Source organism: Medicago truncatula, chromosome 4 (genome assembly GCF_003473485.1).
Source record: "Medicago truncatula cultivar Jemalong A17 chromosome 4, MtrunA17r5.0-ANR, whole genome shotgun sequence".
In the NCBI taxonomy this organism is placed as follows: Eukaryota; Viridiplantae; Streptophyta; class Magnoliopsida; order Fabales; family Fabaceae; genus Medicago; species Medicago truncatula.
Window position 1 is genome coordinate 59,894,921 of NC_053045.1, and position 15,873 is coordinate 59,910,793.

Sequence of the window (15,873 nt, forward strand, 5' to 3'; positions counted from 1 at the left end):
TTTCTTGTAATTCTGTTTCTAGTAGTTCCTATTTATGGCATTGAAGATTAGGCCATCTTTCTGATAGAGGCTTGCAAGCCGTTTCTAGGAAATTTCCTTTTGTTCCTAGCAAAAATAATATTTCTTCTCTTGATTCTTGTCATTTTGGAAAACAAAGAAAGTTACATTTTCCTCATAGTTTATCAAAGTCTAATGCTCCTTTTGATATTTTACATGCTGATGTATGGGGTCCTTATTCTACTATTTCATTACAAGGCCATACATATTTTTTAACCCTTGTAGATGATTATTCTAGATTTATTTGAGTTATATTTCTCAAATCCAAAGATGAAACCAGAAAGAGTCTTATTCACTTTGTTGCCTATATTTCATACTACTTTGAAATGTCTTAGGTCCGATAATGGCACTCAATTTGCCATGGGTGATTTTTTCCTTTCCAAAGGAATCATCCATCAAAAGACTTGTGTTGAGACGCCTCAACAAAATGGGGTTGTTGAAAGAAAGAATCAACACATTCTCAATGTGGCTAGATGTCTTTCTTTCCACTCCCATATACCTTTAACAATGTGGAATTTTTGCATCCAACATGTTGTTCTCATCATTAATAGGTTACCTTCTCCTCTTCTTAATTTCAAGTTTCCTTATGAATTGCTTCATAAAGAACCTCCTTCTCTTGTCCATCTTAAGGTTTTTGGTTGTTTAAGTTATGCAACCACTTTGCAAGCTCATAGAACCAAGTTTGATTCTAGAGCTAGAAAAGTTGTATTCCTAGGATATAAAAACGATACTAAAGGCTATATTCTCTATGATTAAAATTCACATGAAATTTTTGTTTCAAGATTTTTTTTTTTATGAAACTGATTTTCCTTTTCATTTGCCGAATTTTGTGCAAACGAACTCTACATCCAATTTGCATCATACTACTCTTGATGACCCTGATCCTACTTCTTTACCCATTCTTCTCATGCATGAACCTGCTTTACTTCTTCCCCTCATTGGTTCTAGTTCCAATGATTCCACTCCCACTACCACACCAGAATCTAGCCCTAACCGTGCACCTTTAAGGAAGTCTTCTAGAGTTGTTACTCGTCACGTATATTTAGAAGATTTTCATTGTAACAATGTTATAGGTACAAACTCTGCAATATCTTCTAACAGTGTTTATCCCCTTTCTTCTGTACTATCTTACAATAATTGTGCCCCTGGTTATCATGCATTTTGTTGTTTTATCTCAGCCATAGTTGAACCTACAAGCTATAACCAGGCATCTAAATTTGAGTGTTGGCGGAATGCTATGAATGCTGAATTACTTGCTTTTGATGAGAACAAAACATGGTCTGTAGTTGATCTTCCCCATGGCAAAGTTCCTATTGGTTGCAAATGGGTGTATAAGGTTAAATATCATGCAAATGGTTCAATTGAGCGTTACAATGCTAGGTTAGTCGCTAAAGGGTATTCTCAATTAGAAGGAGTTGATTATTTTTATACCTTCTTGCCGGTTGCCAAAATCACTACGGTTAGGGTTTTATTAGCTTTGACTTCCATTAAGGGGTGGCATCTTGAACAATTGGATGTAAATAATGCTTTCTTGCATGGTGATTTAAATGAGGATGTGTACATGTCCTTGCCTCCTGGTTTTTCTCACATTAAGGACCACAACAAAGTTTGTAAATTGCACAAATCCATTTATGGTTTGAAACAAGCTAGTAGGCAATGGTACTCCAAACTTTCTTCCTCTTTAGTTTCTTTGGGATATACTCCCTCACAATCTGATCATTCTCTATATATAAAGTCTACATCTACTAGTTTTACTGCACTATTGGTGTATGTTGATGATATTATTCTTGCCGGCAACTCTGTTCATGAGATACAAGCTGTCAAAGCGTTTTTGGATCAGAAATTCAGGATTAAAGATCTTGGAAAACTGAGAAATTCCAAGATCTGACACTGGGATCTTTGTCAATCAAAGAAAATATACACTTGAACTTCTTCAAGATGCTAGTCTACTAGGAACTAAACCTTCCAATATTCCTTTTAATCCTACTACTAAGCTCTCTAGCACCGATGGTGCTCCTTTGGATGACCCCACTTCTTATAGAAGACTTATAGGAAGACTTCTTTATTTGACACATACTCGACCAAACATCAGTTTTTCCTACAATGCTGCCATGGGCATTCTTAAGTATCTCAAATTTGCTCCAGCCAAAGCCATATTTTATTCCGCGTCTAGTCCCTTGAAGATTAGTGCTTTTGCTGATTCTGATTGGGCAAGGTGTCCTGAAACTAGAAAGTCTATTACAGGATTTTGTGTGTTACTTGGTTCTTCTTTAATTTCTTGGAAGTCCAAGAAGACAAATACTGCCTCCAGGTCTTCAACAGAGGCCGAATATAGAGCTTTGGCCTCATTAACTTGTGAACTTCAATGGTTACAATACATTTTTCAAGATTTCAAGATAGCATTTTCAGATCCAGCTTCTGTTTTTTGTGACAGTAGGTCCGCTATTTACTTATCTCACAACCCTACTTTTCATGAAAGGAGTAAACACATCGAGCTGCCATGTGATTCGCGAGAAAATTCAATCAAAGCTCATTCATTTGCTACCGATACCAAGCACCTCTCAACTGGCTAATGTCTTCACTAAGCCACTCCTACATCCTGCTTTCTCGTCTTTCATGTTCAAGTTGGGTCTATGTTCTATCCATAGTCCAACTTGAGGGGAGATATTAATGTAAATGCTAGTTAGTGGTTGTAGTGCTAGTTTAATTTTTGCATTAGTTAGTGGTGGATGTACAGCTTATTGCATTAGTTAGGCTTAACTATATATCTTCCACTTCTGTTACAATACATGTACAGTATATATACTTAGGTGTGCCTCACTATTCTACTTACTCAATAATGAAAATTACTTTCCATTTATTCAAAGCTAAGTGTTTTAATATGATTCTTACTTGATAGTATATTGCCATATGACCATATCAACAACTCAACCAAATCATTAGTATTTTCATTTGCTTCATTGCCAAGACTCAGTCCCAATTATTAAAATGATAAAAAAAAATAAAACATGAGACACTTTAAGAAATGAAAACTAGAAATGTAAAGTCAAAAATGAGATGATTAATATGTTGCTCCAAAAATCTAAAACTATTTCTGATATATGGGTTCCGTGCTCTGTGGAATTTCTTCTTTTCGGAACAACAATTTTTTGATGAATTTTGGGTGTAAATTAGAGAGCATATATAAGACTAGTATTGGTGATGATATTTGAACTCGGACTCTTGACAAATCCGGTCTTTTCTCTTTTAAGTTTTTATATGGGGCTCTTGAAAAAAAGTTATTATCGGTTTCAACTTTTCTGGCGACAACTAGAAGAGGTTTGAGAGCAAATTGGGCAAGTCTTGGACGACCAAAGGTCCAAATTGTGTGGCAAATTTTTTTTTAGGCTTCCAACTCGTGGTTGCCTTTGAACTAAGGGTATCCTTAGAGGCGGGCCATACTAAGAATATGTGTTTGGTGTCTGTGAGTTTAAGACATCGAAGAACACTTGGTTTGTACTTGTGATTTCACTATTTCAATGTGATATTAGTTGTTTTCATTGGTGGGCACCGATATTGTTTTACACCGGACATTTTTTATAACTTCTATTTTTCCTCTTTGAATAGTAAGTAAGCATCGTGATGGTCTCATGTTAATTTGACATGTAACAATTTAAAAAAATTGGGAGATATTAAAGTTACCTTAGAAGACTCTGAGGGTAGATGTTGTTGTTGGTGATATTAAAGTTATCTCTTGAAGGTTGTTATTTTGCTAGGAAGAGTGGGGGATTTTGTTTGGTTTACGACTGGATTATGAATTATCTTATTTGTATTAATTTTTAGGTGTTTTTTGTTTGTTGTTATGTGGGTCAACTACCTTAATACTTCTATGAGGTTGATGGATCAAGTACTATTGTATTTCACTCGTGTATTCTACTAAATTTAAGTTTTTTTGAAAGAAAAATAGAAAAAGCTTTTGTCTACCGTGCATCAACTATGAAGTAATTCATATTGGTGGTACGTACGTGATCCTTTTTAATTTGTTCTTATCTTGTACAATTGTCTCAACTCTCAAGGCCCTATTCTTGTGATCCTATCAAGGAATGTCCATTTCCACTTCCAAATACAACTTGTCTTCTAATCCATTGACTTTCACTTTCTTTGTCTTCTTTTGCAATGGTTTTTTTCTTTGTACATATCTTTTGCAATGGTCAATGCAGTATATGTTGGGTCATGAGGGAAGTTTGGGAGACCGTCCACATCGAGGTTAGAACAATCCCATAAGTAAGAGAGACATCGTACTTTTACCCAAAACCTTAAGACAATGAGTTTATGAGTCCTCTTATTTATAAGGTGTTCAACATTTACTCTTATATTCGATATAGGACATATAACTCACATTTGCACACAACAACGGTATATGCCTTATAGTTATATGAATATTTCTCGTCAAGCTTTATTGGAGACCATGCGATTGAGCGATTAGTTTATCAAAACACGTGATCTGAGAAAAAAGAAAGTTTACTCCATCAACTTATAAAATTCAATGCTTCCTGGTAGCTGTCATCAATGTATGCCACCTTTCTTAATACTATGTTAGCTTCTTACGATTTTTTTAAGAATTTTAATTGTACTATCTAAAATTGTCGACGGTATTATTATTTCTTTAACAAACTATCTTTAAAATGCCAACGAGGGACAGAGGGAGTGATAAAATATTAAGATAAGATGCCAACGATCAAGGGATCGAGTTGGATCTGCGCTGACTAGAATTGCAATCAACTCTTCTTTTTTTGACACATGCAATCAACTTGTTTGTATTGTATCTCAATGACATGCATCATGGTATTTTTTAAAATGTTTTATTTCTCTTCATACTTTTTTTTTTCTAAAAATAAAATTAACCCGATTTGAATGTTCAAGTGATGTATACCTTGCATGAAAGAAACCTGAGTACATAATTTTTAGCCAAGTTGGTACTTCCCTTCAAGATAAATAAATATCCGAGATTTGAACTTCAACTCAATATAGTACAATTTTCCTATCAATTGAGCAAAGCTCGTGTGAACAGTAGAATGTTTAGTGACATGGGATAAGAGGCAATACATTTACATTAGTAGTTAACTTAATCGCAGGATTATAGAATATGTGAAACCTTCATTATTATTAACATTACGTTTCAAAGGCTTGAATAAATTGCAAGTTTGCGTATAAGTTTGAGAGGTAGATTCTAGTTCTAGATGCATTCTTGAATTTTTATGACATTTCATCATATGAATGTAGTATTAGTTTATTATGTGGTATTATAGAAAATTATAAACATGTTCATCGTTACTTAACATTACATAATTGAAGTATTGATTTATTCTATCAATTTATTCTAGAAATATCTAAAAATGTGCATCATATTTCACCATCTTTGTTGGAATTAGTTGGAAGTTGGAACACTCACCACCACAATTCCAACGGATTCTCATACAAGATGGGCGGCAAGTAGTAAGAACTCATCAACAAGGTGAAAAAAACTTCAAATTACTAGTATATCAGTATATGGCAGTTAAGATCATTGCTGCATGTTAGGAATTCCACCTTTGAAGTCTCACTTTAAAAGTTAGACTATAAATCAGGAGTTTCTCATGGTTAGGCTTATGCTCTTTAATTAACACTTCGATTCCGATTTATGGCAGTTCCAGCTTGGAACATGATCAGAAATCGGAATCCACAACATCATGGTGGTGGAAGGTCAGGCGGTATAAAGAGCTCGCCATTTTGTCATGGAGATCAGGTTTTATAACAATAGCATTAGAAACTGACATAAGGAAATGAGAAGCTTCGTAGATGATTGACAATGTTAGGGATGTCAATTTGCATTTATGAATGAGGATGAGAGAACTCGACCGGTGGGGAATTTTCCCTGTAAGGATAAAGATGGTGGAGAAATTCCCCCAAGAGTAGTTTGGCATTGGGGATCTACCTGTACCTGCCACTCCGCAAGGACCTGTCCTTGTGTACAAAGATTTTATATCTTATATTTATTTGTCTTTTCACATAGTATGTGTATAAAATTATTTTATATGTAATGTTTATTGTTGTCATAAGACTCGCTATAAGGTCGTAATATTTGTTTTATGATAGAATTTCAACTTCGTTTACGAACTATTTAACATAAAATCTATTTGAAAGTAGTAGAAATTTAGTTGTTTTTTTTCATGTTGATCGGGTCTCACGAGAAGCTTGGAGATCTGAGGAGATGGGAATGGGGAGGAAACACTCCCTGTGGTGGGGAACGAACATGGGGACAATTTGAGTGACAAGGACCGGATGGGGAGCAGGAGTGTACTCCCTTCCCCCGCCCCATTGACATCCCTACCGTATGTAATACTAGTAAGCTGTGTTAGGTGAGTGTTGAATGTTGATGTAATAAGGTGAGTACTGCAACATTGAATGCGATATATTCACTTAAAATTAATGGAGTCTTAACGCATAACAAAATCTATAATCACTATCAATTGACAGCTCCACTTATCAAAAAGTCAACTGTCATCAAATTTGAATGAATCTCAAGGATATAAATTTCTGTGAATAATCACTGAAATTTTTTATTTTTCAATGTGCAGCCAGGTGTACTACTAATATGAAAATAAAACAAAAAAAAATAGAAGAGTATATGATAGCCAACCAAGTGGTTGTTATTGTTAAAAGTTTACATCAAAGGGGGGTCAATTCCTACTTCAGCCATTCATGCTAAGATAGAGGATAAACCCACTCGCTCCCACCACAAGCACCACATATCTATGCACTTTCTGATTCTACAAGGCATAATATACCCCTCTCAATATATATTTTCACCCAACCAAGGAGTAGAGTTAATATGCAACACATTGCCTTGGTACTTGGTAACTGTGAGGTAAAAAAAAAAAAAAAAAAAAAGTGTCTTAGAATGGAGCAGTAAAAATGAAGAGTAAAACAAAACCTCCTTTTAACTCACATGCATAATACATACCTTCTTTATAATAACATGAATGCAGTATAATCTGAAATCTGCTTCATTTATAAGGGGCAAATACAATTGAAGAATTGTGTCCCCCAAATCCAAATGAATTGGACAAGGCAGCCTTGATTTTCAATCTCTCTTTTGTTGGGCCTACAAGCACTTTAGTATCCTGTTTTTATGTAATTTAAACAACCAAATTAGATAATTGCCATATCAATAATGGAACATACGCGCGCACACACAAAATGTCAATGTTGTGGCAGGTAACATACCACATCTTTATCTGGGTTTTCAAGGTTGATGTTAGGATGAACCCACCCTGTCCTGATTGCCTATATATCAAGGAAAGACGAAGATCATAAACTTTTTGTTGCAAACTCCATCTCATTATTTAGAATTCATAAACAATTGATTCATTAAATTTCACCTGTACTGTTGCTACAGCTTCTACACCACCGGATGCACCTAGTAGATGACCGATCATAGATTTCGTAGAATTCACTCTAAGCTGTATAAATAAAACATATTGGTAAGAACAACAGTATATGTGATATCATTAATAATAACATGAAAAGGGATAATTTACCTCAGGGTTTTTACCAAAACAATGAATCAGAGCTTGGTATTCCTTAAGATCACCAGATGGTGTTGATGTAGCATGAGCATTTATGTAATTCACATCCTCTTTTGAAACTCCCGATTGGACCAATGCCCTTTCAATGCAAAGTATTACACCAGCCCCTATTTTCGATTGGATAAAGAAGTAGAAATTCATGATTAAGGAGCACCTCGGATGTAAGTATCAATTCTCATAAAGCACATAATATAATTAAAAAAAAAAATACGATATTGTTGAGATCTTTTTTATTCCAAGTCCAAATGACCAACCCTTACCATGAGGGGGTGTGTTGAAAATCCCACAGCAACTAGAGATATGACTTATGTGGTGCTTATAAGGCTTACACAATAAGCTGGTTTTGTGAGATTGAATTAGGCTCCAAGTCCAAATTCTAAGAAGATATCATAGCTTACTGTTATTCCAAAAACCCCATTGGTCCACACTTTAGATGTTCAGTCCTAACTCCTAAAGCATGAGTGAGGTTTTGCAAGTCCCTCGTCAACTAGAAATACGGTCTAGGTAGTGCTTATATGGTTTGGGTAGTCCTCACTTTACAAACCTAAATTCTTAGATGGTATCAGAGCCTGCCATAAACTTGTTAGTGGGCAGAGATCTTTGTTACTCCACCAACATTCATATGCGCTCCATGTTATTCCACAACCCCCATTAGTCCGCATTATATACGTCTAATCCTAAAGCATGAGAAAGGTGTCCCACATTACCTAGAAATATGGTTTTATGGGATAGAGCTGGCCTCATTAGGTGATGCATATAAGGTTTGGGAAGTCATTACAGGACAAATCGGTTTTATGGGATAGAGCTGGCCTCTAAGCCCAAGTTCCGAGAAATAAGCCACACAAAATTAGAAATGTAAAGGAAGTCTGGTAGGATGTAGTTAATCTCTTAAAAGATTCTAGAATTTTATGATGAAACTGTAATTAAATTCCAAAAATTTTAAGATAATAGGATGAAACTGTATTCATATCTTAATATAAGTTAAAGTTAAAAAACAGAATGCAGAAACTCCTCTTTCGCATTAAAATGACCCGGAAAACATACATACACTTATTTTATTTCAAAACATGCCTACCAGAATATAGACACGATGGTCACTGTCACTATATTGTGTAGACCAAATGATAAATGATGGTCATTTTAAAATCAGCTATCTATAAGCTTTGACCATGCAAATTCAGAGGCTAATTGATCAAAAAAAAAAATCGCAAAAGAAGTAAGCTGCAAAGAAGGGGAAATCGCATGCCCGAAATAGTTTTAATATATATAAATGAAATTAATTCTGAGAACGCACGCTTTCTTCTTATTTCACAGTTCTCTCTTAAAACCCTGAATGTATGGTATGTTTAGACCCAGATAGTCCTCATGAAGATGTCTATACAATAGTGATTAATATTGCTACAGATGATTTATGTATTAAAACTCATAAAAAGGACATTAAAGGTACAAAATTTACCATCAGGATGTGGCTCAGTCACGTGATATGCATCGCAGGTGAAACTTCCACCAAGAAATTCTGCATATATGTTTGCACCTCTTTTCTGCGAGGTAAAAAATTGGATGTCACCAGGAAGTACACATGTAATAAAAGTGATAGCATTATTTAATTTAGGGATCATAAAAATGTTTTAAAGAGTGTGGAAAATATAACCTAACGCAAGGTAGAACAGATTTATCAAGTGTTTTAACACTATTGAAACAAACTGAATAATGAGGCATAACACAAGGTTAGGGCTTGTGTTATTTTTAAATAGTCAAATCATTAGATCTTAGAAGTACCTTAGCATGCTCCAATTCTTCTAAAACCAAAACACCAGCCCCTTCCCCCATGACAAATCCATCACGATTCTGTAATATCATAACCACAAGATGTTGGTTAGGAACACAAGTGCAGGGAAAAATGAAGTAAAGGATGAAAATACAAACTAAAACTACAGGAACTGCAATATTTTAGTCTCTGGGACTTGGCAGTTCATATAATATAACCATTACTTCGTCAAAATCGTTGAATTTTAACGAGCATATAAATCGATACAATGTGTCTGCTTAAGGAATTGAGTAAAATTTCTCGTTGTCTTTGCAGTTTCTTATTGTTCTATTCCTTATAAATTTTAGTTGGTGTCTTTGTATTCTAGGTGTATAAAATGATATGCAACTTTTGGTGTTTGTGAATTATAATTTTTAATTTATAAAATAATAACAACCAGAGTCTTTTTCCACTAGGTCGGGATAAATGCCACAAAGATTACTATAAAACTCAAGGCACATTCATCTTACTACAGTACAGGGATAAAAAAAATAGGATTTGAATAAGTATTACAGTATCCCAAGGGCGTGACGCTTTAGAAGGATCGGTATTCCTTTGGGAGAGTGCCCTGCATGCCACAAAGCCTCCCAAACCTGCACCAAATATCATTTGATTAATAATAGAGTTATGGCAAGATAAATCCACACTAGCCAAAAATTAAAGAACAAAAGAGATTACCAATTGGAATAATAGCAGAGTCTGAGCCCCCACAAAGCATCACATCCTACAGAAAATTTCATATTGATCAAAACCGTTAGCATCTTTTAATAAAAAGGAAATATCATTCAACAACAAGTCACACAAAAGAATGAAGATAATCAAAAGGTGGTTAAAATATGAGAAATGTTGTTTATTTCCCAAGAACAGATATATTAAAGTAAAATACTTACGGCTTCACCTCTGATGATATGGTTTGCTGCATTCAATATACAATAGTTACTTGTCGCACAAGCTGTAGAGATAGAATAATTTGGGCCCATCCATCCCTGCAATCCATAAGAGAAATCTTTACTGGACATGGCCCAACAAAAAATAAAATTGAAGCTTATGACAAACACCAAGACACCCAATTATGGTGTCTATAGTAAACTCCAAGAACTAATTAAACGAACCAGATCCATTGCAAGCATGGCAGAGCCCATATTTGTTGTTGCAAAAGGAATACAGAAAGGATTCATCTTCCTATATGATATTCGTAAAGCTTCGATGGAATCACTTATAACCTGTTCAATCCACAACACAAACAAAATAGTCACACAAATAAATGTGATAGGATTTCAGAAAATTGAACTTGCAAGACAAACATGTGTTGCAAGTGCTAAAGAAGTTATGGTGCTGTTAGTTATAAAATCAAACTACCTTGAAGCCACCTAATGCTGAGCCGATTAAAACTCCACATTTGGTTTTATCTAACTCATCCATCACATCTTCAGTAATTCCAGCATTCACCAATGCTTTTTTTCCAGCTGTTAGCAGATAGAGCATAAATTTATCCATTCTCTTTACAAATTTTGGTGCTACCCATCCGTCAGTTGAAAAAGACTTAATTTCACCAGCAATCCTCTGAAGAAAGAAAATATTGAGAACAAAATCTGCAGCACGCGACAACTGGAAAATACGATTTGAATTAAATAAAACTTACTGTCGGAAATTCTGCACAATCAAAATTCTCAATCTCACTTATACCACTAACACCATTGAGTAAATTATTGTAGAAGATATCTGGATCATGACCAAGTGGTGTAACCACGCCCAAGCCTGTCACAACTACCCGTCTTTGCTTTGTAGGAAGTTTTTTCTTTATTGTGACCTCTTGGGCAGGTTCCAAAGCTACTGCCATTGTTTTACCTTGAAATTTGACAATTCCAAGGCATAGGTTAGCACACAACAATTTTAAGATAAAACATGAATAATGGAAAATAAAACATGTTCTTAAATTGTCTTGCTTCTTCCACATCAACACAACCTTGGAGTTCAAACCATATCATCGTTCAAAGAAGGTAACATTTGGCTTTGCAAGAAAGTATATTTTTATTTTAAACAGTCATCTTGATATTATATCTTGTCATATGGAAGCAGATTTGGCTAATCTAAAGTGAATAAAGGGTGATGTAAGTAATCTCCAAAGTTAATTTTCTCATCAGTATTTGATGTAATGTCCATATGTATAACAAATCACGGATGCTTTGAAATACCAACTATAAAAAATCTGCTGAGATTACTACTTTACTTTTTACCTTCTAAAGTGAATTGATCGCATTCGTATGGAAGTTGTTAGGTACCGGGTTTTAGCCTAAGCATGTATGTGCTGAATTGGGGAGTTAGAGGGGAATGACAGTTATATGAAGGATAGGGATTGCGGGATAATTCATTTAGTATCTTTTCTGTTAGGAACCTTATGATGATTTGGACAGAATAATAATAGTATCATCTCTGAGGAGCATTGTGCTAGGATTACATGGAATCTCTTCAGAGTTCAAAATACTGATGAACATGGAGGCAAACCGCTTATGATGCAGCTTCTACACAAAATCATATATATATTTTTCATCGATAATAACGAGGAATCCCTGACAAGAGAGGGAGACACCGCATGCTCCTGGAAGCAACAACTGGCCAATGCTCCAGGACCACAAGAGAGGGAGATGCGCATCTCCACACAAAACCTTAACACATTAAGTATATGGGTCACACGCTTATGTATCCAACATTTTATCCATTCACAGGCAGTGTGGGAATAACCACTCACAATTAAACCCAACAAAATTTTACGCATAGAAGATTGAAAAGAATCCTCCCCTGAAAAAACAGAGACCGAGAGTTTGCCATGCCCATACATGGATCAATATTTTTAATTTCATAACTAATAATTGAGGGAAAATTATTATTTATTTAAAACACAAAATAGCTCTTTAATTTAAAGCAACTTTGTTTGCATGTGATGAAGAATCTTGGAGTAAAATGAAACACTACATAAAAGTGATAATTGGAATAAAAAGAACAACAACTGCATATAGAGTCTAAAATGATTATGATTTAGAGGGTGTGCCCATACATACGATATGTACGAGGTATTCAAAAAACAATGGAGAGTTTAAATGGCACATGGGCACACACACACACACACTCTACCAACCAACCAAACATTATAATTTTCCTTCACGCAATGAAACAAAAACAATACTAGTAGAGTAAAGCAGGTAAACAAACATAACCATGAATTAAAATGAATCAAACGACCAACCCCACTTAAAGCAAAACCAACCCAAGACAAAGATCCAAACCAAACCCACAAGCTTTTAATAAAATAATAAATAAATAAATAAAACCCAGATTTAACGATGAATAAGAAAAGATAATAAAAAAAAAATGTAAAGTTGAGATTACCAGAATGAATGAATGGTTTTTGTTTAGTATTGAAATTGGATCGAAAAAGAGTGTTGTTGTGGGTTCTGCGAGAGTGAAAAGATGTTCTGATACGGTCAGCTTCGCACGTGACTGACATGCAAGATGGTTCAAGCCACGTGTAGAGTGAAGAAGAAGTGGTAGCCATTGAAATTGAAAATGGAGAAAAGATCGAGGTTGTAGTTCAGAAAGTAATGAATGAGTGAAGAAGATGAAGTTGGTGAGAGTATGTATGAAGAAGAAGAAGAAGGATTCAAATTCAAATTCAATGGATCTCTTCAGATTATTCTTCTTCTTCTTCTTCTTCTTCTCTCTCTCTTTATTGTGTGTGACTGACTATGAGACAGAGAGAGATGGAGTAGTAGTAGTAGTCTTTATAACTCTATATGGAATTCATTCACTCACTGACTCAGTAGTAAAGTCAGTCTTACAAAACTGTTTCCAATACAAAGCCTTTCTTCTTTTTATTTTTGCTGCAATCTTAGTCTTCTTTTCCTCTCTTATTCTTATTTTTCCTCCAACAAAGATACTCACCATATTAATATACTAATCATTTTTGGGCTAAATAATTCTACAGTGATGTGACGTTGAAATATTGTGATCTTGTTTTTTTAACAGTATTTTAAAATGACTCATGCAAGTGGAAACTAGTTTTACAGGATCTAATAAGAATTGAAAATTGGACGGTTATTTTAAAAATAATAATTATAATGTATACACATATAACAATGGATTCGTCTAAGTGATAAAGAATTTAGATATCTTAAGCATATGATTAGGGGTTCTATTCCTTACTCGTGTATATGAAAAAATATGTATGGGAGAGGAGAATACACCTTAGGTGCTCCACATATTCTCGACGGAGATTAGTCATCGTATAGTTGATGTATCTAAATAAAATACATTAGTTATTTCATGGACCTACAAAATAATATTCTCTAATAGTTAGGATTAGAGTGACTAGTTTAAAATTACTCTATTCGTTTCACAATTCTTGTTGCTTTTGAGGAATTTATACATACTAAGAAATATAGTTTTTTTTAATTTTGATAAAATTCTGTGTTTTTCTATAATACTCTTAACCATTTATTATTTCATGTTATTATTTCTCTTTTTACAAGTATTATTGACAAACCAATAATTAATGTTGCACTTAACTTAAAAGTGACAAGTAAAGTAAAACAAAATTAATCCCGTGAGTTTAGCTCAGTTAGTAGCTATATTGCATATTATATGCAGGGATCGGGGTTCGAACTCCGGACATCCCACTTCTCCACATTTAAATGTGTGAGCTCTAACAACTAAACTATTTGACAAAAAAAAAAAAGTAAAACAAAATTATTCTCCAAAATCGACAAGTATCGGAGGGTTAACATCGTAAATGTAAGCCTTTTAAAAAAGACATTTTTAAAATGAGTATCATCATTTATTTAACTCTTGACTTCAATATCTAGTTTTGCGCAACATAGCTTTATTTAAAGGTTTACATAGGTTAAGGTTAACATAGATTCTACCAAAAAAAAGGTTAAAATATGTTTGATCAAAAAGGATGGAGAAAATAATGGGTTATTAAAAGAAAAGAAAAAGGAGATAATTCAATAACAAAACAAAAAAGATTTCGTTAAAAGAAAAACAATAAAAGGAGATTCTAAACAAACAAAAAAACAATAAATGGGGATAAGGACTTGAAAACCAAAAATTAATGAAGGTGGAAAAAACATGAGAAATGGATGTTTGAATTGCGTTGATTATTTTAAGGTTGATTAAGAAGGCCCTTTTTCAAAATCCTTTCTTAAAACACTTTTCCAATTTACATAGTTTTTTTTATAAAATCATTTAACTCAATTATAAAATAAAGTAAAGCTTGAGTTAAACCATTAAGAACATGTGCAAGTAAATAAAGAGATGAAGACACATTATATTTATATAAGTTTACAATCAACATGGTTACTACATCTAGTTTCTATCTAAGAGAGATTTTGTTTCAGGTTACTCGAGGATTTATGTACTATAATCAACCAATTACAATCATCAAAGTATGTTATGTATTGTCGAATGGCTATAAACTAAATTTCTTACAAGGTATATGATTCCCAAATTCTTTACAATTTATATTGTGATTTCAACAAACATTGAGGCGTTTTTTACAAAGACCCTAACTTATTTTGAATCTATCTCGTCTTTCAAAAGATCTTGACCCAACTAAGCATTAAAAATTATCAATATTAATTTGTTTATTTAACATTTTAAACATTTCAAAATATTACCAATGTACTTGTTTTTTTTATATAATTATCGTGTCATACAAGTCTTTTATTAGTTCTTATTGTAATAGTAGATTTTTTTTTTTAAAGGAGTAGTTGATTACTGGGATGCTTCATCTCGTGTGTGTGTATATATATTTTGATGATTGGGCCTTGGCAGTTCCTCTAAAAAAAAGAAGGCCTTGGCAGTAGCAATGCTTCAGGAAATTTTACCCAATACCCCTACACATATACTTTCACCCTTACAAATTTTTCAAAATTCCAATTTTATCCTTTTAGTCACTTAACCTTTTACACGTTAATTTTTCACCCTCCCTTTCTGCATTTCCCAAAGCATGAGTTCACCACTTCACCCCCACATTTTTCAGTTTGAACAATTCCGATTTGTATTTTTTTTCCTTCCAGAAATCAGTATAAACGTTTTTGAATCAACAAACAGATGTAACACTCAATTTCTTTAACAACATGCTTATGTTTCCAATGAAACTTCCCAAATACTGAAGGTTTTTGTTACTAAAGCTAGAAAAGAGCGTTCGATAATTCAACAAATTGTTAAAAACTATGCTTATGTTTTTACTTTTTACTGGGAACAAAATGCTTCCATAAAAACTATTTTTTACTCTCTCCGTCCCAAATTGTATGTCACTTTATAAAAAATATTTGTCCTAAATTATATATCGTTTTACAATACCAATGAAACATTAATGTTACTTTTTCTATTATATCCTTAACT

General features: G+C 33.8%; 2 protein-coding genes across 2 annotated transcripts; one reads left to right on the plus strand and one right to left on the minus strand.

The window, feature by feature from the left end:
- The first annotated feature begins 2,168 nt into the window (after nucleotides 1-2,168).
- Nucleotides 2,169-2,630, plus strand: LOC112420962 (uncharacterized mitochondrial protein AtMg00810-like). Its single transcript, XM_024780822.1, has one exon. It carries the CDS (start codon nucleotides 2,169-2,171, stop codon nucleotides 2,628-2,630), a length of 462 nt encoding a protein of 153 aa, XP_024636590.1.
- Nucleotides 2,631-6,512: 3,882 nt separating this feature from the next.
- Nucleotides 6,513-13,384, minus strand: LOC11446734 (3-oxoacyl-[acyl-carrier-protein] synthase II, chloroplastic). Its single transcript, XM_003609920.4, has 14 exons — nucleotides 12,859-13,384; nucleotides 11,114-11,319; nucleotides 10,831-11,034; nucleotides 10,584-10,694; nucleotides 10,362-10,457; nucleotides 10,150-10,195; nucleotides 9,985-10,064; nucleotides 9,444-9,512; nucleotides 9,121-9,205; nucleotides 7,617-7,771; nucleotides 7,458-7,538; nucleotides 7,303-7,362; nucleotides 7,040-7,199; nucleotides 6,513-6,936 (listed from the first exon to the last, which is right to left on the minus strand). Exons 1-13 carry the CDS (start codon nucleotides 13,022-13,024, stop codon nucleotides 7,083-7,085), a joined length of 1,476 nt encoding a protein of 491 aa, XP_003609968.1. The 5' UTR covers nucleotides 13,025-13,384; the 3' UTR covers nucleotides 6,513-6,936; nucleotides 7,040-7,082.
- Nucleotides 13,385-15,873: the final 2,489 nt, after the last annotated feature.